The sequence below is a fragment of the Erythrolamprus reginae genome, chromosome 1 (assembly GCF_031021105.1).
Source record: "Erythrolamprus reginae isolate rEryReg1 chromosome 1, rEryReg1.hap1, whole genome shotgun sequence".
NCBI classification, from domain to species: Eukaryota; Metazoa; Chordata; class Lepidosauria; order Squamata; family Dipsadidae; genus Erythrolamprus; species Erythrolamprus reginae.
Window position 1 is genome coordinate 16,475,919 of NC_091950.1, and position 12,433 is coordinate 16,488,351.

At 41.4% G+C, this 12,433-nt stretch overlaps 1 protein-coding gene across 1 annotated transcript in view; it reads left to right on the forward strand.

Annotated features, from left to right (window-relative positions):
• Positions 1–8,827, forward strand: part of LOC139156546 (calcium/calmodulin-dependent protein kinase type IV-like) — a 76,442-nt gene extending 67,615 nt beyond the window's left edge. The window contains exon 11 of the mRNA XM_070732319.1: positions 8,243–8,827. Coding sequence (XP_070588420.1) covers positions 8,243–8,539 — 297 coding nt within the window. The 3' untranslated portion in view covers positions 8,540–8,827. The remainder of the gene's footprint in view (positions 1–8,242) is intronic.
• Positions 8,828–12,433: the final 3,606 nt, after the last annotated feature.

Below are 12,433 nucleotides of genomic sequence, written 5' to 3' on the forward strand. Positions count from 1 at the left end.
ACTTTTCCGCCCACCCCAAAAAAAATTTAGAGAGAACACTGGTGGGGAGGTCAAAATCCAGTACAAGTAGACCTTGACTAACAAACGTTTGGTCAAAGTTATGATGGACCTACATTTGGGCTACTTAAATTCAAAGTTCTTAGAATGACACCCTACCCCACCCCATGGTCACATGACAATTTCAGACCCTTGGCAACATGACCACATTTTTTTTGTTATTAATAATAATAATAATAATAATAATAATCTTTGCCACTGGGAAATGGTAGTTCCGGCCACTGGAACTTGTACCAGAACTACCATTTCCCAGTGGCAAAGAACTGGTGGGATCATAAGCCCAAAAAAGTGGTTGAAAATGAGCAAGCAAAACTACTGTGGGACTTCAGACTGACTGAATTCTGAAGCATAACACACCAGACATTGTGATTGTGGAGAAAAAGAAAGTATGGATCATCGACATCGCAATCCCAGGGGACAGCAGAATTGAGGAGAAGCAGCTAGAGAAATTAGTGAAATGCGAAGATCTAAAAATCGAGCTGCAACGACTCTGGCATAAGCCCGTGAAAGTGGTCCCAGTGGTACTTGGCACGCTGGGCGCAGTGTCAAAGGATCTCAGCGGACATTTGAAAACCATCGGAATTGACAAAATCTCCATCCGTCAATTGCAAAAGGCCGCTTTACTGGGATCGGCAAACATAATTCGCCGCTACATCACGCAGTCCTAGGTGCTTGGGAAGCTCCCGACTGGTGATGAAATACGAAATCCAGCATAGTGATCTCGTTTGCTGTGTTGTAATAAGATTTGTATGCCGCCCCTCTCCGAAGACTTGGAGCAGCTCACAATAGACAATACATAATACAAATCCAATATTAAAAAGTCTACGGAGAGGGGCGGCATACAAATCTAATTAATCAATAATAATAATAATAATAATAATAATAATAATAATAATAAATAAATAAATAAATAAATAAATAAACCCAATATTTAAAACCCTTATTAAGAAACAATTGTGCAATCCAAACAAATCAAACATAACGCGGAACAGCCGAGGGGTAGATCAATTTCCCCATGCCTGGTGACATAGGTAGGTTTTCAAGAGTTTACGAAAGGCGAGGAGGGTGGGGGCAGTCCTAATCTCCGGGATGAGTTGATTCCAGAGGGTCGGGGCTGCCACAGAGAAGGCTCTTCCCCTAGGTCCCGCCAGACGACATTGTTTTGTCGACGGAACCCGGAGAAGGCCTACTCTGTGGGGCCTAATCGGCCGCTGGGATTCGTGCGGCAGATGGCGGTCCCGAAGATATACATTTACTGTGATTTCCTCTTTGCGGGATTTTTAAGCCTAGGGAAATTCTTGGGGACGGGGTGTTAAATAGAGTGCCTGAAATTTCCCCCTTGTGCAGAACACGTTAAGTGTGTGATTCTTCTAAGACTGTAAAAGGGAACTCTAAAATGTAACAAGAGCACCTGCAGCCTTTGGTGGATTGGCTCCCTTGCACCTGAAGCCTTATACGGGCCCGGTGGATGTTTGTAGCAGTGATCCAATTACAACTATTACTTCCCTTTTTTCACATTTTTGTTCCATTGGCACTCAGCCACCTGGGTTTAGTGGTAGTGAACATGGTGCCGATGAGAATTAATTAGTGTCATTAATTAAAATAAATGTATACAAGCAGTCCTCAGTGACCAACAGTAATTGGAACCAGGAACTCCATTGCTAAGCGATGCAATCATAAAGCATGATATCACGTTACCATGCCAACTTAACAATGGCAGTTCCGGCAATCCCAGTGCTGTCGTTAGGTAAATCCCATACAGACCCAGCATCTCAGGGTATATGACCTTGAGGGAGGAGGGGGATGCTGTCTAGGAAACAATCAGGTAAAAGAGATGGGAGTCCTCCTAGAAACATAGGAACATAGAAGACTGACGGCAGAAAAAGACCTCCTAGTCCATCTAGTCTGCCCTTATACTATTTTCTGCATTTTATCTTACAATGGATATATGTTTATCCCAGGCATGTTTAAATTCAGTTACTGTGGATTTATCTACCACGTCCGCTGGAAGTTTGTTCCAAAGATCTACTACTCTTTCAGTAAAATAATATTTTCTCATGTTGCTTTTGATCTTTCCCCCAACTAACCAGATTGTGTCCCCTTGTTCTTGTGTTCACTTTCCTATTAAAAACACTTCCCTCCTGGACCTTATTTAACCCTTTAACATATTTAAATGTTTCGATCATGTCCCCCTTTTCCTTCTGTCCTCCAGATTATACAGATTGAGTTCATGAAGTCTTTCCTGGTACGTTTTATCCTTAAGACCTTCCACCATTCTTGTAGCCCGTCTTTGGACCCGTTCAATTTTGTCCATATCTTTTTGCTTAGTGATCAGAGAAAGAAACTCAGGCAGGACTCACCCTAATTGAGTAGGCTATTAAAAGTGGTGGCAGGAGGTTTGTTAATAATAATAATAATTAACAATAACAGCAACAACAATAACAGAGTTGGAAAGGACTTTGGAGGTCTTCTAGTCCAACCCCCTGCTTAGGCAGGAAACCATTCAGACAAATGGTTATCCAACATCTTCTTAAAACCTTCCAGTGTTGGAACATTCACAGCTTCTGGAGGCAAGCTGTTCCACGGATTAATTCTTCTAACTGTCAGGAAATTTCTCCTTAGTTCTATGTTGTTGTTGTTGTTGTTGCTATTATTATTATTATTATTATTATTATTATTATTATTATTAGTTATTGGATTTGTATGCCGCCCCTCTCCGTAGACTCGGGGCGGCTAACAACAGTAATAAAAACAGCATATAACAATCCAATATTAAAACAGTTAAAAACCCTTATTATAAAACCAAACATACATACAGACATGCCATGCATAAAATTGTAAAGGCCTAGGGGGAAAGAGTATCTCATTTCCCCCATGCCTGGCGGCAGAGGTGGGTTTTAAGAAGCTTACGAAAGGCAAGGAGGGTGGGGGCAATTCTAATCTCTGGGGGGAGTTGGTTCCAGAGGGCCGGGGCCGCCATAGAGAAGGCTCTTCCCCTGGGTCCCGGCTAGGAACATTGTTTAGTTGACGGGACCCGGAGAAGACCCACTCTGTGGGACCTAACTGGTCTCTGGGATTCGTGCAGCAGAAGGCAGTCCCTGAGATAATGTTGCTTTTCTCCTTGTTTAGTTTCCACCAATTGCTTCTTGTTCTACCCTCAGGAGTGTTGGAGAATAGTTTGACTCCCTCTTTATTTATTATTTTATTTATTTATTAGATTTGTATTTGTCTTTCTGGCAACTTCTGAGATATTGGAAGACTGCTACCAGGTCTCCCCTGTTCCTTCTTTTCATTAATCTAGACCTACCCAGTTCCTGCAACCCTTCTTCGTATGTTTCAGCCTCCAGTCCCCGAATAATCTCTGTTGCTCTTCTCTGCACTTTTTCTAGAGACTCAATATTCTTTCTGCATCGTGTCGACCAAAATTGAATGCAGTATTCAGAGTGTGGCCTTACCAAAGCGTTACAAAGTGCTATTAACCACATGATTTTGATTCTATCCCTCTGTTAATGCAGCCTAGAACTCTTGGCTTTTTTTTTTCAGATTTGCAAATTTCAGACTTGCAAGATTAATATGGCAATGTAACCTTACAATTCAGTAGAATTAGGTGATCTCTCCTGATCGGCTTTACCTGAAAGGGTTGACATCAATTTTGCAAGCCTGAAAATACAAATCTCCTCCTCTTATCCCTCAAGATCATTCCCATGACCAGGCCATTATATTATCGTGGTGGCCTCAATTGGAGATGCAAAGCCACCCCGAGTCTTCGGAGAGTCTTCGGAGAGGGGTGGCATACAAATCTAATAAATTATTATTAGTAGTATTAGTATTAATCTAGATATGACAAAGACATGAAAAAGTAGGTATTTTATAAAGGACAAATAGTCTTTGATAAGATAGTGTTGAACTCTGATAAAAAAAATAATTAAGAAAAAGAACTATAAATTGACAATGGCAACTTATTTTTTTTTAAATATATAAAATATTCTATAGATGCTACTTACCACCTGCTAAAATGTTACCTAAAATGTTTACAAATTTGTCTAGCAAATGTTGGAAATGCAACCCAAAGAAATGCAACCAAAAAGTTAGAAAAGACGATAGGAAAATATACTGTTTTTATTAGGTATAACATCAGAAAAACCAAAAGGAGAAGATTAAAGAATGTAATCTGTATTGTTAAATAACCCAAATTAAATAATCCAGACAATACGATGATTATTAAAGCACTAACAAAATGTAAACAACAGAAAATCAATAAAATCTATTACACATTTTAAAAAATCATTCCCATGAACCTTTACTCACAGTCACAAAAACTGCCCTTTTCAACTTCCTGATGGCTTTGACTTTGTTTATCAAAAGCTGGCAGGGCAGGCTGCAAAGGGTGATCACATGACTGTGGGATGCTGTGATGTCATAATTGTGAGCCAGTTGCCAAGTGTCCAAATAGTGAATATGTCACCATGAAGATGCTGCAACCACAGCTAGAAGGACCCTTTTATCCCTCATTCAACACCATCATAACTTTAAATAGCAGCTGAAATCAGGACTGTCCTGTATCTCGCAGGTGGCTAGCATAGAATTAAAATTCAGTCAAAAACAACCAAGGTTATTTACTGATTTCATTTATTCATTGCTTTTGTTATTTTTACAAACAATTTAAAATGGCAGAGATACAGGGGATAGACAAAAAGATGGAAACACCTTGCAGCTCTTCCATGGAATCCAGATTTGTGAAGCTCCCGTCGAACAGTTTTTGTGGAAACTGGGTTCTGTACGTGTCTATTGAGCTCTGCAGTGATTTTAGGAGCTGTGGTCTTGCGATTCGCTCTAACAATTCGCTTTAGAGTTTGACGGTCTCTCTCAGACAACTTCGACTTTCGACCAGACCTGTGCTTGGCTCAGGACGTATTCCCTTCTCTTTCAAAAACAGTCATTACTTTTGAGACATTATCTCTTGAAATGCCAAACGTTCGGGCACTTTCTGTTACACTAGCGCCTGCCATTCGAGCACCAACAATTTGGCTTCTTTGAAAGTTTGAGAGGTCTGCCATTTCTAGAAGGTTATAACCAATTTCCTTAAATTTCTGTAAAAAAAAAAAGGTAGTTTAAAAATACATATCAAATAACATAATTTAAAAAACATTAAAATATGTTAAGTTTTGATTGATTTGAACATGTTCAAAAATGATGCCGAAAAGTCAACCGTTTCCATTTTTCTGTCCACCCTCTGTATCTAATAATACTTCTTCTCCATCCTATTTTCCCCACAAAAACTGTGTGAGGAAGGTTGGGCAGAGAGAGACAGTGACTGGCCCAAAGTCCCCCAGACAGCTTTCATACCTAAAGTGAGACTAGAACTCACAGTCTCTTGGCAATTGGCTCAAACAGGGTGTTCAGGGAGGAAGTATTTTGAAATTCCCTGATATTTCCCTGTAGCTTTAGATCTAGTTAAAGCACAGTTGTAGATAATGTCATACCAAACGGCTAAGCCATGGAGAAATATCGGTAGCTGAAGAAGCAAGTTGTTGCCACAGTTATGCTCATTTTTGCTTGACTGCCAAGCAGCACAGTCCGTTGTTGTTTTTAACATGATTTTTCCCTGACCTTTAAACATTTTAATACAGGTTGGGTTTTTTCCCTGATTTATTCTGTTTTTTTCACTAATTCACTGATAATTCCCTGATATTTCCTGAGCCGCCAATTTCCCTGAATCCAGTGACCTGTTAGGTCCCACAGAGTGGATCTTCTCCGGGTCCCGTCAACTAAACAATGTCGCTTGGCGGGACCCAGGGGAAGAGCCTTCTCTGTGGCGGCTCTGGCCCTCTGGAACCAACTCCCCCCAGAGATTAGAATTGCCCCCACCCTCCTTGCCTTTCGTAAGCTACTTAAAACCCACCTCTGCCATCAGGCATGGGGGAATTGAGATCCTCTTTCCCTCTAGGCCTTTACAATTCTATGCATGGTATGGCTGTATGTATGTCTGGTTTTCATATTAATGGGTTTTTAATCGTTTTTAGTATTGGATTACTATTGTACACTGTTTTATTGTTGCTGTTAGCCGCCCCGGGGCGGCATACAAATCCAATAAATAAATAAATAAATAAATAAATAAATTATTATTATTATTTATTAGATTTGTATGCCGCCCCTCTCCGTAGACTCGGGGCGGCTTCCAGCAATGATAAAAGCAATATATAATAACAAATCTAATAGTTAGAATCTAAAATAACAATAATACATTTAAAAAGTCTAAAAAACAAGAAACCCCAATATATATTAAAAAAACATACATACAGTCATATCATACACAGAAAACTACATAGGCAGGGGGAGATGTTTCAGTTCCCCCACGCCTGACGACAGAGGTGGGTTTTAAGGAGTTTACAAAAGGCAGGGATTCCCTGATTTCCCTGTTTTCCAGGTTTGCTGGACACCCTGCCCAAAGTCCCCCCGCCAGCTTTCATGATTAAGATGGGACTAGAACTCACAGTCTCTCAGTTCCTAGGCTGACGCCTTAACCACTACGATCAGTGATGGCTAACCATTTCAGCACTGAGTGTGCGTACTCGTCTGGACCGCAACAGGAAGAGGAGCTGCCCAGGGGGCACGTGCGTGGTGGGAAATAAACTTCCAATTTCTAGCACATGCATTCACATGAGCCAGCTAATCTTATGGTTACTGGTGCGCATGCACACATGATGCTCAGCTCTTCCAGTTTCCGGCACTGCCGCGCACATGAAAGCAAGCTGATCATCATGTGTGAATGTGCACCGGAAACCAGGAAGAGGAATGGTACGAAGCCGGGCATGCCAGGTGACGTGGCTTTGTGCTATAGGTTCACCATCACGGCATTAGACCAAACTACAAATAATAATAAACATATACAGTATAAACAATGGCAGACAAGGAGACTTAACAATCGCTGCCAGCAATATCCGTATTATGGCTCCTTTAAAATAAGAATAGAATAGAATAGAATAGAATTCTTTATTGGCCAAGTGTGATTGGACACACAAGGAATTTGTCTTTGGTGCATAACCTCTCAGTGTACATAAAAGAAAAGATACATTTGCAAGAATCATGAGGCACAACACTTAATGATTATAAGAGTCAAATAAGCAATGAAGAAACAATATTAATACAAATCTTAAGAATACAAGCAACAGGTTACAGTTATTAGTGGGAGGAAATGGGTGATAGGAATGATGAGAAAAACTAGTAATAGTAGTGCAGACTTAGTAAATAGTTTGACAGTGTTGAGAGAATTTGTTTAGCAGAGTAAAGGCATTTGGAGAAAAACTGTTCTTGTGTCTAGTTGTCTTGGTGGGCAGTGCTCTGTAGCGATGTTTTTATAGAATAGAACAGAATAGAATAGAATAGAATTCTTTATTGACCAAGTGTGATTGGACACACAAAGAATTTATCTTGGTGCATATGCTCTCAGTGTACATAAAAGAAAAGATACATTTGTCAAGAATCGTGAGGCACAACACTTAATGATTATAGGAGTCAAATAAGCAATGAAGAAACAATCGATATTAATGCAAATCTTAAGGATACAAGCATCAGGTTACAGTCATACAGTCCTAAGTGGGAGGAAATGGGTGAAAGGAATGATGAGAAAAAACTAGTAGTAATAATAGTGCAGACTTAGTAAATAGTTTGACAGTGTTGAGGGAATTATTTGTTTAGCAGAGTGATGGCGTTCAGGAAAAAACTGTTCTTGTGTCTAGTTGTCTTGGTGTGCAGTGCTCTGTAGCGACGTTTTGAGGGTAGGAGTTGAAACAATTTATATCCAGGATGTGAGGGGTCAGTAAATATTTTCACGGCCCTCTTTTTGACTCGTGCAGTATACAGGTCCTCAATGAAAGGAAGGTTGGCAGCCATTGTTTTTTCTGCAGTTCTGATTATCCTAAGTTGGTGCTGAAAGAACATTCTTTATCGTGCTTTTTTGATGATGTTGTTGATGTTAGGTGACCATTTTAGGTATATGATAGATCCTAAAAATTTGAAGGTCTCTACTGTTGATACTGTGTTGTCTAGTATTGTGGGAGGTGGAAGGATGGAAGGGTCTCCCCTAAAATCTACCACCATTTCTACGGTTTTGAGTGTGTTGTACATGATATATGTACATTAAAACCAAAGTCACTCTTTGTCTTGTCATGTCTACTACACACAGGCTGCTGTGAAAGCCGTGGTGGCATCCAGCCGTCTCGGCAACCACAGCCACCATGAGGGATGCAGAAGTGAGCGCCATCAGGATGCTACCAAAGAGGATGGCGCCGCTCCGTCAGCCGACAGTGGCCTCTTTCTCCAAGAAGAAGCCCTCTACAAGGAGAAGGCGATGGAGACTGACCCAGAAGAAGCCATGACCCTAAACACCCCTTTAGCCAAGGTCGAGAAGCTCGAAGGTTTCCAGAACGAGAGTCCCGTGACCCCAGTGATGATACTTAACGGTTCCAGCTGCAACACTTAACCCTACGGCACACCAGCGCGTTGCTCTTGTCACCAACTCAAAGGTTATAAAGTCCATCACCACCGCCGATAGACCAAATTCTAACAATGACCATCCAAGGCCACCAGCCGGATTGAGAGAGCAATTCAGATTGGAGGAAGACCGAAAGCTGGTTGAAATGATGAGAAAATGCTACGGGGACATCTTCTGCAAACTGGCATCTTTTGGTTATGTGGGATTCCTGCTCCTGTCGTCTTCATCCAGGGATGATAAGAACTGTAATACAATTTATTGGGGAGAGCACCAGATTAGGGACAACGCTAAGGATAGGCAGCTCTGGGCTGAAGAGCCGTTAGTCTTGTTTTACAGAGAAATCCATGTTCTTTAATATCCTTTCTCTCTCCCTCTTTCTCTCTCTCTCTTTTTGTGTATATGCGTGTGCGAGTGTGTGTATGTCTTTGTACACACAAGCATACAGTAAATGGAGAAGAATATATGCATTTGTTTCCACCCAGGTAGCTTAGAAATCATATGTGTGTGTGTGTGTGTGTGTGTTTTCGTAGATTTTCACGGGTACAGGTATGATGGTCTTGGCATATTCGGGTTTCTTCCCGTGTAGGATTTGGAAATTTCTGGCGACGTTTCGACTAGGTCCCACTCGTCATCTTCAGGCTGGTGCTTCTGTCCTTGTTCTAGGGCGAACACAGCGAGACCTGAGCTGCCTTCCTTCTATAAATACTGGTGGCTGGGTGTGGTTTGATGGCTCAGCAATTGCCTGCTGTGTAGAAACTTCCTGGTGAGTCTGTGGGGTAACACCTGGGGTCGTTGATGTAATTGAGGTATGCTGATTAGTTAATGATTGTGGATTAGGCGTGACATCCTGAGTAGTTGGAGCTTGTAGGCTACTTGGTTGTTTTGCAATGTGTGTTCTGAGTCTGGTTTCAGTTTCTATGGCTGGGATACGTTTGTTAATGAGGGCTGGTTTCCAGATGTCTGGTAGGCGGGAAGTATCAGCCCGCTTGTTCATATTTTGGGGATGTTTTTCTATCTCGATGGCTTCCATGATTATTCTTTTGCTGTAGTGTTCTGTTTTGGAAATTAATTTAGTACTGTCAAAATCAATTTCATCTCCTGTAGTTTTGAAGTGTTGGAAAAGGGAGGAGGTTTTTTCCCTAATGCATTCTTATGTTCTGCAACACGTGCATCTACTCAGGATATCACGCCTAATCCACAATCATTAACTAATCAGCAGACCTCAGTTACATCAACGACCCCAGGTGTTACCTCACTGACTCACCAGGAAGTTTCTACGCAGCAGGCAATTGCTGAGCCATCAAACCACATCCAGCCATCATATTTATAGAAGGAAGGCAGCTCAGGTCTCGCTGTGTTCACCCTAGAACAAGGACAGAAGCACCAGCCTGAAGATGACGAGTGGGACCTCGTCGAAACGTTGACAGAAATTTCCAAATCCTACACGGGAATAAACCCGAATATGCCAAGACCGTCATACCTGTACCCGTGAAAATCTACGAAAACAAATATATATATATATATATATATATATATACATACATACATACATACATACATACATACATACACATGAAGGTCTTGGCATGTTTTCTTCCCATGTAAGTTTCAGAGATTCCTGGTGACGTTTCAACGAGGTCCCACTCGTCATCATTTGGCTTTGTGCTAGGGTAAACATAGCATGGTCTGAGCTGCCTTACCTCGATAAATACTGGTGGAGTGGGTGTGGAGTGCTGGCTCAGCTGCTGCGAGCTGTGTTGAAACTTCCTGGTTAGTTGGTGAAGTAACACCTTGAGTATTTGATGCAATTGATGTATGCTGATTAGATGATGTTTGTGGATTAGGGGTGATAGCCTGAGTAGTTGGAATCTGCGGACTAATCGGCTGTTTTGTAATGTATGTCTGTGGTGTAACATCCAGGGTTTTGCTTTGCTCGCTCTATAGCACAAGGATAGAAGCACCAGCCTGAAGATGACAAGTGGGACCTCGTCAAAACGTCACCAGGAATCTCTGAAACTTACAGGGGAAGAAACCCAAATTTGCCCAGATCTTCATACCTGTATCCGTGATAATCTACGAAAACAAATACATACATATGTATACATACACACACACACACATGTATGTGTTTATATATACATATACATCCATACACGCAAACACACACACATGCATACATATACAGGGGCTGGACAAAAAAAATGGAAACACCTTGCTGCTCTATCTGTGGAATCCAGATTTGTGAAGCTCCCGTCGAACAGTTTTTGTGGAAACTGGGTTCTGTACGTGTCTATTGAGCTCTGCAGTGATTTTAGGAGCTGCAGTCTTGCAATCCGCTCTAACAATTCGCTTTAGAGTCGGACAGTCTCTCTCAGACAACTTCGACTTTTGACCAGACCTGTGCTTGGCTGAGGACGTTTTCCCTTCTCTTTCAAAAGCAGTCATTACTTTTGAGACATTATCTCTTGAAATGCCAAACATTCGGGCACTTTCTGTTACACTAGCGCCTCTCTTTTGAGTAACAACAATTTGGCCTCTTTGAAAGTCTGAGAGGTCTGCCATTTCTAGAAGGTTATAACCAATTTCCTTAAATTTCTGTTAAAAAAAAAGGTAGTTTAAAAAAAACATATCAAATAACAGAATTTTTAAAAAGCATTCAAATATTTTATTTATTTATTTATTTATTGGATTTGTATGCCGCCCCTCTCCGTAGACTCGGGGCGGCTAACAACAGTGATAAAAAACAGCATGTAACAATCAAATATTAAAACAACTTTTAAAAAAACATTATAAAACCAAACATACATACAAACATACCATGCATAAATTGTAAAGGACTAGGGGGAAAGAGTATCTCAGTTCCCCCATCCCTGACGACAGAGGTGGGTTTTAAGGAACTTACGAAAGGCGAGGAGGGGGGGGGGGCAATTCTAATCTCTGGGGGGAGTTGGTTCCAGAGGGCCGGGGCCGCCACAGAGAAGGCTCTTCCTCTGGGCCCCGCCAAATGACATTGTTTAGTTGACGGGACCCGGAGAAGGCCCACTCTGTCAAGTTTTGATTGATTTGAACATGTTCAAACATGATGATGCCCAAAAGCCAAGTGTTTCCATTTTTATGTCCACCCCCTGTATATGTGTGTGTAATATTTTCCAATTTTTATTGTATAAATATTCTCAATGGCTCCCTAAATGGCAAAACCATCAGAAGACAAGCAAGTTTATTTCTTTTCTATTTGAAACCCCATAGTAATAATTCACGGAGAAGCGGGAGAAAAGAACTTTCCTTCCATTGCTACATAAGGTCCTTTTAACTGCAGGCGCCATCTTTGTATCTGAGGCCTTCTTCACTCAAGCCACTGCCGTCTTTTCATTCAACGAATACCTTTCAGCCGTGTCTACCCAGAAGCATAAGGTGCTTTCCTACCTATTCTGTGATTTTTCCCAACTCTTTGTGAGCCAGATGGAATACATTAAAGCAGTGTTTCCCAACCTTGGCAACTTGAAGATATTTGGACTTCAACTCCCAGAATTCCCCAGCCAGCGAATGCTGGCTGGGGAATTCTGGGAGTTGAAGTCCAGGTACAGTAGTACCTCTAGATTCGAGCTGCTCCACATGCGAGTATTCCAAGATACGAGCCACGAGGGGAGAGAAATTTCTTTTCGAGACCCGAGCTCAAATTCAGGATACGAGCTGAGCGTCCACTAGGTGGCGCAAGAATTCTTGCTTCTGGTTATCTCGGAGGGGAAAAACAAAGTCTAAAGCCATTTGTTCCAGATACAAGTTGTTCGACATACAAGCTCCCTTCTGGAACGAATTAAACTCCTATCTAGAGGTACTACTGTATCTTCAAGTTGCCAAGGTTGGGAAACTGCATTAAAGGAA